This window comes from Lontra canadensis, unplaced genomic scaffold (assembly GCF_010015895.1).
Source record: "Lontra canadensis isolate GAN:19392208 unplaced genomic scaffold, GSC_riverotter_1.0 scaffold40, whole genome shotgun sequence".
NCBI lineage: Eukaryota > Metazoa > Chordata > Mammalia > Carnivora > Mustelidae > Lontra > Lontra canadensis.
In genome coordinates this window covers 9,344,689-9,359,630 of record NW_022631034.1, presented here as the reverse complement: position 1 = coordinate 9,359,630, position 14,942 = coordinate 9,344,689, and the positions used below count along the sequence as shown (strand labels likewise).

Sequence of the window (14,942 nt, the reverse complement as noted above, 5' to 3'; positions counted from 1 at the left end):
TTGTAGGGTACTAGACTTCTTTACACAACAAGGTGGTCAAGCTGCTGCAATACACAGAAGAGAACTGGGAGGCAATTTTCCACAGGTGTCTCACTTTTCTGTCTGTCTTTTGAGTAGAGGCACTGTCTTATATTTGACTACCTTTTTAAGGATGTTTGTATAATGAACAGCCTTGCAAGACAGAGATAGTGTCTCCCTCTGAGCAGTGGCAAGTTTCTTCAGGGTCTAATATAATAAAGCTTATGTCTTCCTCTGAAAGAAAAGTCAAGCAGGTTTGCTAGAAGTTCATTAAAATAAAAGGGTTCCCCTAGCTTTGGGTTCCTCAGTGTTAGTACACAGTGTAAATCCACTGTGTACATATCTAACTAGACCACTCCATATCTTAGAGGATGGGGATATTTGAAATCAACACAAACATGAAACTCACACTGCATGATGTACCATTAGCAAGAAAGTCTTTTGTTTCTGACCCAAGAATCTTTTGTCTTCTGACAGCACACGTGAAACTGTGGTACAATAAACCTCTAGTTTGCAAGTAAGGTAAAAATCCCAGACCCTTCACAGTTTTTTTTTTTTTCTTTTAATTGAGGTATAACTGACATACAACATTATTTTAGTTTCAGGTATACAACATAGTTATTCAACATTTGCATGTATTGCAAAATGATCACCACAATAAGTCTAATTAACATTCATCACCATACATAGTTATACCTTCACAGTTCTTGACAATAAAATCTGTTTCTCACCCATCACTGTCTATTCCAGGATCAATTTTGGTAGATTATGGCACTTAGTAGCCATTTTCACTCTCTACTTGCAATCTGGGGACTATTCAAAATTTTGACAATTTATACGAAATGGATTTTCATTCTGGTCCTGTAGTAAGATAAACAACTGTGTGATTTAAATTTCTAAATAATAGAATGGAAATAGCAAAGCAGCAATATAACTAGATCATTTGCTTTTCCTTTCCTTCCATTTTCATTCCTGTGAAGTAGAAATGCATTATAGAATTGAATCCATACATTTAACTAAAGTATATTTAATTACAATTGAGCATATTTTAAGCTCATAAATAAGCATGTAGGAAGTCCATACTACACACAATTTATTGACATTTGAATATTTTTTAACACTTGCATATAAGATAGTGATATAATTTGCTTAAAAAGGTCAGAATAGGGGGGTGCCTGGGTGGCTCAGTCATTAAACGTCTGCCTTTGGCTCAGGTCACAATCCCAGGGTCCTGGAATTGAGCCCCACACTGGGCTCCCTGCTCCCTGGGAAGCCTGTTCTCCCTCTCACACTCCCCCTGCTTGTGTTCCCTCTCTTGCTATGTCTCTGTCAAATAATTAAATAAAATCTTTTTTAAAAAGTCAGAATAGGTTTTGTTTGCTAAAGAATTAGCAGAACAGCTTTAAAATTTAAAAATGCATTACTCACTATATACATATTGGAATGGCTAAAATTAAAAAAAAAACAAAAACTGATAATACCAAGTGTTAGAGAACATGTGGAACATTCTCAGCCATGGCTGATGGGAATGCAAAATTTAAGAACCACTTTAGAAAACAGTTTGGCAAATTCTTTTTTTTTTTTTTTTTTTTTTTTTAAGATTTTATTTATTTATTTGCCAGAGACAGAGGGAGAGAGAGTGAGCAAGCACAGGCAGACAGAGAGGCAGGCAGAGGCAGAGGGAGAAGCAGGCTCCCCGCCAAGCAAGGAGCCCGATGTGGGACTCGATCCCAGGACGCTGGGATCATGACCTGAGCCGAAGGCAGCCGCTTAACCAACTGAGCCACCCAGGCGTCCCAGTTTGGCAAATTCTTATGAAGTTAAACACATACAAGATGACAAAGCCATTCTACTCCTCTTTAACCTAGGTAAATTAAAACTTAATATGCAAAAATCTATACAAGAATGTTTATAGCAGCTCCATTCTTAATCACCAAAAATGGAACCCCAATTGTCTTTCAAAGAGTGTATGGGTAAACTATGGCACATACAAACAATGAAATAGACAGCAATAAAAGGACACAACAACATGGACAAATTCTACAAAGTATTATGCTGAGTAAAAGAAGCCGGTTTCAAAAGATCCCATGCTATATGATACCATTTTTCGAACATTATGGAAAAAACAAAACTATAGGGATGGAATGCTTAATTTCCAGTGATTGCTGGGTTAAAGTTAGGGGTCAGGCATGGATTTGACAACAAAGGGACAGTACTAAGGGAATGATGTGAAGGTAAAGGAACTGTTAGGTGAACAAAAGGATTGTCCTAGTGGTTTCCTGAATCCATAAATGTGCTAAATTCATAAAATTTTACATCAAAAAAAGAGTTAATTGTATTATATGCAAATTTTAAAACAAACAAATGCACTACTTCCTAAGCATGAGTATAAGCTGCCTTTTTCTTCTACTTCCATATACCTTAACCCTAGACTTGTAAAAGACTACTTTATGTGAAGAGAAAGATGGAACAGATTAAAAGAATGGCTTTGAGGTGGAAATTAAAGGAGTTTTTTACAGCATAATGAACATTTATCTTAAAAGGCTGGATTATGAGATAATGATCTATAATTTTAGAGAAAGACAAAGCAAAAAGGTACTGAAGAGGAGACCAAGTAGACCTTAAAATTAAAGAATGGATTGTCTCCCTAGTATTCATTTCTATTTTATAGTACCATAACATAACAATTATATCTTCATTTAATTTGCTTTTTTTTTTTTTAAGATTTTATTTATTTATTTGACAGACAGAGATCACAAGTAGGCAGAGAGTCAGGCAGAGAGAGGAGGAAGCAGGCTCTCCGCTGAGCAGAGAGCCCGATGCGGGGCTCGATCCCAGGACACTGAGATCATGACCTGAACCGAAGGCAGCGGCTTAATCCACTGAGCCACCCAGGCGCCCCTAATTTGCTTTTTTGTGTTTTGGCTACACACAAAACAACTGAAGAAAAAAATTTAATTTTAAGAAGATATAAACCTATTTTTATTTCAGTATTCTAAACTGAAACAAAAGGGATTAATCAGTTGGCTACAGTTTCTGCATCAAAAGTTCTAAATCATGAAAAATTTCTTAAAAGTCTGATAGAATCTAATATTAGGGTTAAACCTAAAGGGAAATTAATATATTTAAGGAAATTATATTCTGCATATTTAATACTTTGCTCTTATCTCTGCTTGCCTGTTTTTCTCCCACTGCATACTCCCCTTCTGCCTTTTATTGTTTCTTCCCTTTTCTTCCCAATCTGCCATGCCCTTTTCATTCTCAGTCCCTTTTAGAAATTTGGGGCAAACCTGTTATCAAACTGCTTTTAGGAATGACTACATACAATATAATTCATTTTAAAGACTGTGAATTAATACATGGTTAATGGTCAAATTCAGATATTGTGGTACTCTCTAAAACATGACAATAGGGAATACATGTAGTCTAATGGGATGTTTAACATGTATCAAATTAAAATATGAACACCAATTTACATTCACATTTTAAAACATATGTTATTTAAATAAAACTTTTTCAATATATCTATTACTTAGAATTTAATAAAGTAAAAAATATTAGATTTTATAAAATACAAATACATTAACAAAAAAATAGGGCCCTAACCAGTCTGTGAATATATTTTTTTGGCCAAATTAGTGGCCAGAATTATGAATTCTGCAGCTTATTGAATGTATTCCCTGAGTTCCAGATACTTAATTGTCCAAGAAAAGAATAACTTCCCCATTTTGGGCCTTTGTGCTAAGATTATGTAAATAAGTCATCTAATGAGATGGAATTGTAGAAATAAGGTATTTGAGAAGACAACAGCCCTGCTCCTTACAGTTACTGACCAACCGATTGTCTTCCCCCCACTTTTTTTTTTTTTTTTTTGGTCCATTTATGAAACAAGAATGACCTTTGGGTAAGCTCTGAAATGATGGTGTAAGCCACATGCTTATGGAAAAACAGTTCTATAAAATGCTCCCTGAGGCAAATGAATCAATATTACCTTTTTGCCGCTTTGGTTACTCACCTAATAAAGATGGCCAAAACTGAAACTTGGAAAAGAGGTTGGTGAGTAGAAAATGGAACGCCTTATATTTGGAAAATTGAAAGGGTGAGTGATGGCAACTCCCCCTTCCAAAAACATTCTCTGCATTACAAAATATCTATTTGTTTATTTTCACCTTTTAGAACTATACTCAATGTCAAAAAAAAAAAAAACACTTTAAAACTTCCAATATCATTTTAACAAACTCCATAAGTATCCAGTGTTGGAATTTGGGGGTACTAATTAAGCAATTATTGAGCCATAGGGTCTTATTGCTTCAAAAGAGAGTGTAAAATAACTCACATAAGTTTCCAGACTGGAAAAAAAGAAAAAGGTGGTTTTTTCTTTTCCAAAAACTAAGGCATTTACAATAACATTTTAAACCATAACTTGGTATAAATACACTTAAGACTTAGTAACATGAGTTTTCATAAATGAGAAAAACTATAATGTTATACTGACATTTTTCTAACATAAAAAGTCCTTTCAATGGTTTTCATATTTTAAGTCATAACAAATTTTTTATATACAATAGATAGATGATAATTCTGAGGTTAGTATAATGTAATGTAATTTTCCATTAAGATATAAAATTAAGCAAATATTTTCTTTTGCTCTTAGGAAAATTGAATCCTAGTTTCCCTATATGAACATATACTATTTGATTTGTACATGATATAAATTGTTACTATTCTTCAGTCTTTCCTGAAACTTGTTCAGCCCTGGAAAAATCTGTTTCATACTTCTTTTTGAGATTACTTAAATACATTCGTAAACTGTCTGGATCCAACTGAGAGTTTCGAGCAGTTTGAACAAGCCTAGTAGCTAGATGGTACACAGCTCTCTGTCTTTCCATCTCAGGGGTACTCCTTTGGTTTTGCTGTTATTGAAAAAATATAGATAAAAATTAAAATATGATTAGTATGACTTTGTTTTAAAATTTTGACAATTTTCTCTTTCCTTTCATAGAAATATAGAACTCAAAGGTAACTAATTTCTTTGGATACGTCAATTCCATTCAACTAGCAAAGAACATACCAGAAAAAATAAAGAAATATTGTTTTGAAAAAATAAAATTTTTCATGAGTATTTACTTTATCATGGATTCCTATATTCTTGAAAATCACTTTTCAATGAAAAAAGATCTGCTAAATAGGTAAAATTTCTCACTCAACATAATTGCTCATTGCTATTCAGTATTCATTTTAAATGTCACCCAAGAGTACTACTCTGCTATCTCCTACTTTAATTCCCCAATAGATAAAACTGGTAGACAGAATGGGTCAACAGTAAGTTGCTTGTCCCTCTGAGAGATTTAATGTATAGAAACTGCTAGAATCTAAGACAATATATTGCTTGAGGAGTAGATTATATTTTGAAAATAAGTGCTATAAATAGCTACTTGAAATTATGCCAATTCTTAACAATCTATAGTTAGGATGCCCAAGAAATAATGTTTAAAAGGGGAATTTTCTAATATTTTAGAAGACCTTTAGATAGTATTTGAATTATTATTCAAAGGGATAGGAGTACAGCTGGAAAATTCTTCATCCACCTTGTTTCCTGAGCTAGATAGAAGAATTACCATTTTCAGTCTTAACTGTTAATGTAAAGTTAGTGAGATTCCTTTTACTAAGTGAAATAAAATCCCTCCAACTCTTCCTCAATAGAAAGCACTTCCAAGATATTTTTCTTCTCTCAATATAAGTAAAATGAATCCAACTCCATGAAGTAAAATAAGATTATCATATATTCACCCATCTATCTATTTGATACATTGAATGATCAACTATCAGTTTATTATCTAAATAATACACATTTACTGAATATCTATTATCATCTATATTCCAGGCCCCCAACCTTGTGTTTATGTCTACTGGGGATACAAAAATGTCGATCTGACATGCCACTGGAACTCAAGAGGCTCAAAGAAAGAGACATATTATTATAGTGAAAGAGACATATTCATAAGCAGCAGATTTAGGTAATTATGATAAGTCTCAGGAGAGAGATTCAAAGTTTAGAGGAAGGAGAACTCATACCCAGCTCAGGTCAAGAAAGGCTTAAGTAGGATGGAATATTTGGAATGACTCTTGATGGACAGAAGAACAGAGAAGTAAGGGCATTCTGGATGGAGGAAACAGCGAGAGCAGACACATTAGAAATCCTGGTACACAGGTCAAAATGATGAAATGACAAGTAATTCAATGTGGCAGAAATGTAGGTTTTAGTTAAATTGAGAAATGTTATCTAAGGTTGGGGTAGTAAAAGGGAGATCATAAAGCAGTAGTTAACAAACTTTAGTGTGTTTAAGAATCATCTGAAGACTGGTTAAAAATGTAAATTCCTAAGCCACAGGAAATCCTCAAAAATTTAGAATGGTCCCTGGCTAAGGAGTTTCACTTTAATTTTGTAAGAAACAACCAAAAGTTTCTGAACATGATAAAAGTCATGCTTAGGAGATAATCTGGTATATGTATATATGATGGATTGAAAAAGAGAATCTACTGCACAGTGTTAATGAGAGGTGATTAAGAAGGATTCAAAGATGATTATAATGGGTCGCTGAGAAATTTAGGAGCAAAAAAATGAGATTTTTTTTATATTATAAATTTAATTTTGGTCCTATTAAAGAATGAAAACATAAACTGAGATTTCAAGAAGAAATACAAAGAAAAATATATGGATTCAAAGTAAAAAAGAAGTGAAAATGTAAGCTGAGAAATGGATGAGCTCGCCAAGAAAATAGTTTCAAACACAGAAGGAAGGGCAAAATCTTAGGGAAATTTCCATTTAGTAAGTGGAATGATAAAAAGCACTGGTAAAATACACAAAAATAAATTCAAAATGGATGAAAGACCTAAATGTGAGACAGGAAACTATCAAAATCCTAGAGAAGAACACAGGCAGCAGTCTCTTTGACCTCGGCTGCACCAACTTCTTGCTAGATATGTTTTCAAAGGCAAGGAAAACAAAGGCAAAAATGAGCTATTGGGACTTCATTAAGATAAAAAGCTTCTGCACAGCAAAGGAAACAATCAACAAAACTAAAAGGCAGCCTACAGAATGGGAGAAGATATCTGATAATGCGTTAGTATCCAAAATCTATAAAGAACTTATTAAACTCAACACATAAAAAAACAAGTAATACAGTTAAGAAATGGCAGAAGACATGAGATAGACATTTCTCCAAAGACGACATCCAGATGGCTAACAGACACATAAAAAGACTCATTATTAGGGAAATACAAATCAAAATCACAAGATACCACTTCACACTTGTCAGAATGGCTAAAATTAACAACACAGGAAACAACAGATGTTAGTGAGGGTGAAGAGAAAGGGGAACCCTCTTGCACTGTTGGTGGGAATGCAAACTGGTGCAGTCACTCCAGAAAATGGTATGGAGATTCCTCAAAAAGTTAAAAATAGAACTACCTGATGACCCAGGAATTACACTAGTAGGTATTTACACAAAGGATACAAAAATACAGACTTAAGGGCTATGTGCATTATCAACAATAGCCAACTATGGAAAGAGCCCAGATGTCTATCGACAGATGAACAGATAAAGATGAGGTGGTATATATATACAATGGAATATTACTCAGCCAAAAATGAAATCTTGCCATTTGCAAGACAGATGGATGGATGGAGCTAGAGTATATTATGCTAAAGCAAAATAAATCAGTCAGAGAAAGACAAATACAATATGATTTGTGGAATTTAAGAAAGAAAGCAGATGAATATATAGGAGGGAGGGAAAAAAAAGAGAGAAGGAAACAAACCATAAGGGACTATTCACAATAGAGTAAACTGACAGTTGATAGAAGGAGGTAGGGAGGGTGGGCTAGATAGGTGATGGGTATTAGAAGGGTGTTTGTTGTGATGAGTACTGGATATTGTAAATAAGTGGTGAATCACTGAATTCTACTCCTGAAACCAATATTGCTGTATAATTAACTAGAATTTAAATAAAAATTGAACAAAAAAAAGCATTGGTGAAAAAAGAAAAAAAGGGGTAATCGGAGGTAGGAAATGAAGACATTCAGGAGAGGACCATTTCACAGTAGCCAAGACAGAAAAGAATTATGAAAAGGTAAAGAAGGGTAGTATCAAACACCACAGAGAGACCAGGGAAGATGAGAAGTGGAAAAAAAAAGGCCATAAGAGTTAATCATTAGTAGGTATTTCACAAAGAAAGTTTCAGTGGCATGATGACAAGATCTAGTTTGCAAGTAGAAAATGGAAGAAGTAAATCGTTATTATAATCTCTTAAGATGTTGGCAGTAAAAAAAAAAAAAGGAAGAGAGAAATATATTTTGAGAAGTAAGGTAATAAAGAAGGATTTCTTAGGAAAAACCTAAGCATATTCATAGGAAAAGGAAAAGCCAGTGAACAAACACTAAGGATGCAAAGAGAAGAAGGGGAACAAAGGATACCTGGCTGTCTCAGTTGGTAGAACATATGGCTCTTGATCTCAGGATTGTAAACTCAAGCCCCATGTTTGGTATAGAAATTACTTTTAAAAAATCTTTTTTAAAAAGTGGGGCACCTCACTGGCTCACGTGACTATTGCTCTCAGGAATGTGAGTTCAAGCCCCATGTTGGGTATAGAAATTATTTAAAATAAAATCTTTAAAAAGAGAGAGAAGAAAGGAATCTGATGAAGTTATATCTTATTGGATATGGAAAGAAGGTAGAAAAGTTAGCCTTGAATAAATTGAAAGATAATCTTTTACTCTGAGATAGGAAAGAAGAGAACGTGGTGAAAAACAGATATTCCAAAATAGAGTTTTCAAGAAGTTTAAGGATTCATCAAGATAACTTCAAGTCTCTCAAAAAATATAGGAAGTGAATTTTCTGTAGAGTGAGGACATTGAGGGTAAAGTTTGGGAAGAGTAGAAATGTTTTGAGAGTTAAAGAAACTATACAGAACAATAAAAGGGGAAAAAACTATCCAATAAAATATTTGACTAAAGGTAGAATATATGAATTTGCTGTAGATAAGATTAGTTTGTCTAGAATATATTTTGAGAATCATTATCAGGAAAGCCAAAGCCTAGAAGGCAACTCAAGAAGGCTTGACATAATTGGAATCTTACAAGATGAAGACTAAGGAACTAGGTAATGAGAGATTCTTCAGAAGCCAACACTACCAAAATTGTTGAAGAGATTCAAATGGAGGATTAGGTAAGTAAAGTCATGAAGATAGTCTAGAAACTCAAGAGACTAAAGGGATACAATAAAAATTAAAAGCAGGTTAAGAGAGAAAGACAAAGGAAACTGTTACTACTGAAGAAAATTTCATAATGAACATGGCTTAGTTTACTGAACACACTGTATTCTTAAAACATAAAGCAAACTGATGTTAAAAAAAAAGATTTCCAAATTTTTAGTCAATAGATGTGAGTTCAATAGCAAAACACTTAACCTCTGTGAACCTCAGTTGCAAAAACATGAGTAAAAGTAACAGCTTATTAATCTTATACTAGAAAGACCTAACCGCTTCATGAAGAGTCAGGAGGCTTATATATGATAATGGATAAAAGTCTTAAATACTATTTTAAAAGATGCTAAAGTGGGGCACCTGGGTGGCTCAGTGGGTTAAAGCCTCTCTCTGCCTTTGGCTCAGGTCATGATCCCAGAGTCCTGGGATCGAGCCCCACGTCAGACTCTCTACTCAGTGGGGAGCCTGCTTCTCCCTCTCCCTCTGCCTGCCTCTCTGCCCACTTGTGATCTCTGTCTGTCAAATAAATAAATAAAATCTTAAAAAAAAAAAGATGCTAAAGTATGGTGCATAGTAATTTTTATTTTTTATTTTTATTTATTTTTTAGAGAAAACAAGTATGAGTGGGGGTTGGGACAGAGGGAGAGAGAGAATCTTAAGCAGGCTCTACAGCCAGTGCAGAGGCCAACTTGGGGCTAAATCTCACAACCCTGAGATCATGACATGAGCCAATCAAGAGTTAGATACTTAACTGACTGAGCCACCCAGGCAACCTGTGATTTTTATTTTTTTCTTTTATTTTTTATTAAGATATAATGTATTTTTTGTTTCAGGGGTACAGGTCTGTGATTCATCAGAGTGATTTTTATTTTTAATGCTTACTTTATATAGACTTATTTTTTCATCATAAAGTTAGTGTAGCAGTAAGTATTATAGGAACCAAACTGTTTAACTTTTGTCTACTAACTTACTGGTTGATTTGTTGGGAAAGGTTGAAATAGACCAAACCAAAAAAATTGTGAGAAGTAAAAAAAAGATTTGCCTTATTTAAAATTAGGTTTTTAGGGGATTGAGTGGCTCAGTCAGTTAAGTGGCTGCCTTTGACTCAGGTCATGATCCCAAAGTCCCGGGATTGAGCCCCACTTTGGGATCCCTGATCAGTGGAGACCCTGCTTCTCTGTCTCTCCCTGCCTGCTACTCTCTGCCTACTTATGCTATCTCTGTCAAATAAATAAATAAAATCTTTTTTAAAAAAATAGGTTTTATTTTAAATGCTTTAATCATTAATATTAGTATATATTTAGATACAACACCATTATAATAATGTACACTAAAAGTATTTTCCTGAATTGGAAAAGCAATTCTTATTGCTAAAAAGTTTCTTACCAAAGTCTGTCTCGTAATTTGAGTTGTGATTTCTTTGGCATCCAAGACAATTGATGATGGGAGTGATGACACCTCTGCAGCTTTTAATCCTAAAATTATAGACAATGGGCTATATGTTGTTGTTGTTATGGCAGGTATTACATTTATTTTAAGCAGTAATAATCTTTTCTTCACAGATTTAAACTTCCATCCTACAGGCATTTATGAAGAACTTAGCCATTCTCAAAATTAAGTTTTCCAAAGTTCTGGATGACAATTTACCAATCATAAGATTTAATTAGTTGTCCAAGATGTATGACAAGTTAGAATATCAATTACCTCTCAACATATATCTGAGACAGGAAAACATGATAGGGAAAAGAAAAGGGGTAACTAGAAAACTGAATAATAACAATGAAATTCCAACTACAAATGCAGTTGATTAATAGAAGGTCAAAGAATATGAGCTTTGCAAGGGAGGAGAGAGAACCCTAGTCACAGAGATAACCCTAAAGCTGAATATTCATCTGTCTAGCAGATCACTGAGAGGGGAATTTCTCACAAGATATAACTATAGATGACTATTCTTCATGCAATTCAAAGTACTACCTAGTATTCTCATGTTCCCTGAGCCTAATTTTGTTGTATAAATGCCACAAAGGCTTTCTACAGTGTGTTAACAGTTTATTGTATGTATTTCTTTAGAGGCAATAGACACAAAGCTCGCACATTTAGAGAAGTTACTAATTGCTAGGTACTATATTAAACAGATGTTTGATAATTCATTTAATCTTCATAAGCCCTACATACATGGAAAATTATCCCCATGTAATAGATGAAATTAAAGCTTATAAAAATAGAGTGTCTGATACAAATTAAGTTATGCAGTTGATTTCTCATTTCAAATAGCAAAACAAAGATGCTTCCCGCCCCACAGAGGGTCACATTCATAGCTAAAATTATTTTAGGAAATTTATATTTATGGATCAATTTAAAAATTTCTGAATCCATGAGATTTTACACGTCATATAATGATTTAGGTAGAAAATATCTAATCAAGTTTACAAGCATCATATGGTTTGGTAATACATTCCCTTTTAAGACTTTAGATGATCAAGTTCCCTATATCTGAAGAAAACAGATGTTACTGAAAAAGTGTATAAGAAATATACAATTTTCAATTCATTTATAACTTGCAAATATAAACTAAATTACATTTTCCTCAGAATAGAAACTAATACTTCTGGGACTTTAATGTATTGTAATTCTACATAAGTACTGATTAATATAAATTTAAATATAAACTTAATATACATAAAATGCGTGCTTGATATAGAAAATACAGTCTTAGAGCATAAACACTCAAAAGAATGATAGGAAAAGTTGCTTAGATTAAGAGCCAAGTAAAGGGGAAAAGAATTATGAGAATATGTAGTGTTTCAATAGATATTATATAATTTCCATATGCAATACCATAATTTTTTTCTTCTGTGAGTCCCTTACAAAGTTTGTAGGTATACAAGATTGCTTCTTTATTCCTTGAAGTGTTCTTCACATGCTGAACTTCAAAATGCATGTTTTCTACATTAGGATACAGGACCTCTATATGACATAGTTCCAGGAAATGCGTAGCGAACAGTGTAAATGCCTAGAATATATAACAATGAATGTATTTTTTAAATGAACTAGAAAAAAAATTAGCTTGATTTTCCAGGTAGCTTGGCAAAAGTGTAGGAATGAAACTAATACTGGTCAACTCATTTCAAAATATTTTGCAAATTTATATTCAATGAACGAGACATTTTATTATGTTTACACATCACACATATGTTATATTACAAAAAAGAGAACAAATTTAAAAATAAAATCCTAAAAAAATCTGAAGATATTCAAAAGATGAGATTTACCAGAAATAAAGCTGCTAAGTGAGGTAATCCTTTATTAGAAAAGTAATCTACAAATAAAATCACAACATTTCTCTCAACTTTTAAAAAAACTTTACTTTAAAAGTAGCTTCCCTCCATAAAACTATTTTTTGGAAAGTGGAATCAATGGTTTGTCTTAGGTATTCAAAATCACAAAGATTTTTAGGTTTTAGATTTGCATTGTTTAGGTTAGGTACTTAAAAGGAAGAAAGAAAAGGTGGAGAATAATGCTTAGGACAATGATTCTCAAACTATAGTAATCCCCTGGGGAGCTTGTTAAAGATGCAAATTCTTGGTACTTATTGTAATGTGGAATCCCAGAAAACTCCATTTTCCATAAGTATCTTAGGTATTGATGCAGAGGGTTCAAGTGATGTGACCAGCACATGGTTTCCAGTCTTGAGTTACTAAACTAGAGATTTGCATAATTGGTTATGTTTTAAGATATTACCAGAAAAAAAAAAAAACTATAAAGATGTGATCGGTGGAAAAAGAAAGTCTTAAGACATTAAAAAGAAAATATTTGGTCTGGCAAATGGCATCAACCATTAAGGGGGTGTGGCAAGAGGTACAGGACAGAAAAATGAAAAGATTCAACTACTTAATAAATCAAAAGGGGTATAAAACCAAATTTATAAAGCAACAGAAAAAATTCAGAAATTCAGTAAACTAGTAAGGACTATGTTCATAATAACATTAATGTCCTCAAAATTTATGTATCAAACGAAACTACTACACTCTACTACTAGAAATAGAGTCATTAGTATTTTTAATCAGATTAGAGGTGAGGTGGGGGCACCATGGTACAGGGACCTGAACACTAAGAGGATGCCAGTGGCTATAGGTCGCTATAGACACACCAAGCCAACCTGCTTCAACCACGTGTAGATGGGCTTTATGATGGGCTATGCAGTGGTTATGGCAGCTGGAGTGCTCTTGGGTACTTTTTTTTGCTCAGGGTTGGAATGTGGGGTTGGGAGCTGATGGGTGGCATCAGGAAAACCATAATGCAGAGTGGTGGCATCTTTAGCACATTCACGGCCATCAGGATGGGCATCCAATACTAATTAGGGCCATAGTTGCCCACTATATCTACCCCTTCCCATTTGTCCCAACCCATGTCCTGTAATAAAACAAGTCTTTGAGTTAAATAATAAAAATAAAATAAAGTAAATCTAATCAGATTAAAGAGTCAATTCCAGAAACCCCAGAACTGATTCAGAAAACTAATTGTTAAAATTCTGTTGCTCTTTGGACAGCCACATGCAGAAAAAACGAAATTGGACCATTTCCTTACACCACACATGAAAATAGACGAAAAATGGATGAAGGACCTCAATGTGAGAAAGGAATCTATCAAAATCCTTGAGGAAAACACAGGCAGCAACCTCTTCAACCTCAGCTGCAGCAACTTCTTCCTAGGAACGTCGCCAAAGGCAAGGGAAGCAAGGGCAAAAATGAACTATTGGGACTTCATCAAGATCAAAAGCTTTTGCACAGCAAAGGAAACAGTTAACAAAACCAAAAGACAACTGACAGAATGGGAGAAGATACTTGCAAACGACATATCAGATAAAGGGCTAGTATCCAAAATCTATTAAAAACTTATCAAACTCTACAACCAAAGAACAAATAATCCCATCAAGAAATGGGCAGAGGACATGAACAGACATTTCTGCAAAGAAGACATCGAGATGGCCAATAGACACATGAAAAAGTGCTCCACATCACTTGGCATCAGGGAAATACAAATCAAAACCACAATGAGATACCACCTCACACCAGTCAGAATGGCTAAAATTAATAAGTTAGGAAGTGACAGATGCTGGCGAGGATGTGGAGAAAGGGGAACCCTCCTGCACTGTTGGTGGGAATGCAAGCTAGTGCAACCACTCCGGAAAACAGCATGGAGGTTCCTCAAAAAGTTGAAAATAGAGCTACCCTATGACCCAGCAATTGCACTACTGGGTATTTACCCTAAAGATAAAACGGAGTGATACAAAGGGGCACGTGCACCCGAATGTTTATAGCAGCAATGTCCACAATAGCCAAACTATGGAAAGAACCTAGATGTCCATCAACAGATGAATGGATAAAGAAGATGTGGTATATATATACAATGGAATACTATGCAGCCATCAAAAGAAATGAAATCTTGCCATTTGCAACGACGTGGATGGAACTAGAGGGTATCATGCTTAGCGAAATAAGTCAATCAGAGAAAGACAGCTCTCATATGATCTCTCTGATATGAGGAAGTGGAGATGCAACATGGGGAGTTGGGGGGGTAGGAAAAGAATAAATGAAACAGATAGGATCGGGGGGGGAGACAAACCATAAGAGACTCTTAATGTCACAAAACAAACTGAGG

At 34.2% G+C, this 14,942-nt stretch overlaps 1 protein-coding gene and 1 pseudogene across 1 annotated transcript in view; one reads left to right on the top strand and one right to left on the bottom strand.

Annotated features, from left to right (window-relative positions):
- Positions 1–4,631: 4,631 nt before the first annotated feature.
- MSH4 (mutS homolog 4) overlaps positions 4,632–14,942 on the bottom strand; it is a 95,386-nt gene continuing 85,075 nt past the window's right edge. Inside the window, exons 18-20 of the mRNA XM_032870296.1 lie at positions 12,120–12,294; positions 10,668–10,756; positions 4,632–4,931 (exon numbers count right to left, since the gene is read on the bottom strand). Of these exons, the coding sequence (XP_032726187.1) occupies positions 4,740–4,931; positions 10,668–10,756; positions 12,120–12,294 (456 nt within the window). The 3' untranslated portion in view covers positions 4,632–4,739. The remainder of the gene's footprint in view (positions 4,932–10,667; positions 10,757–12,119; positions 12,295–14,942) is intronic.
- LOC116875081 lies at positions 13,400–13,638 on the top strand (annotated as a pseudogene).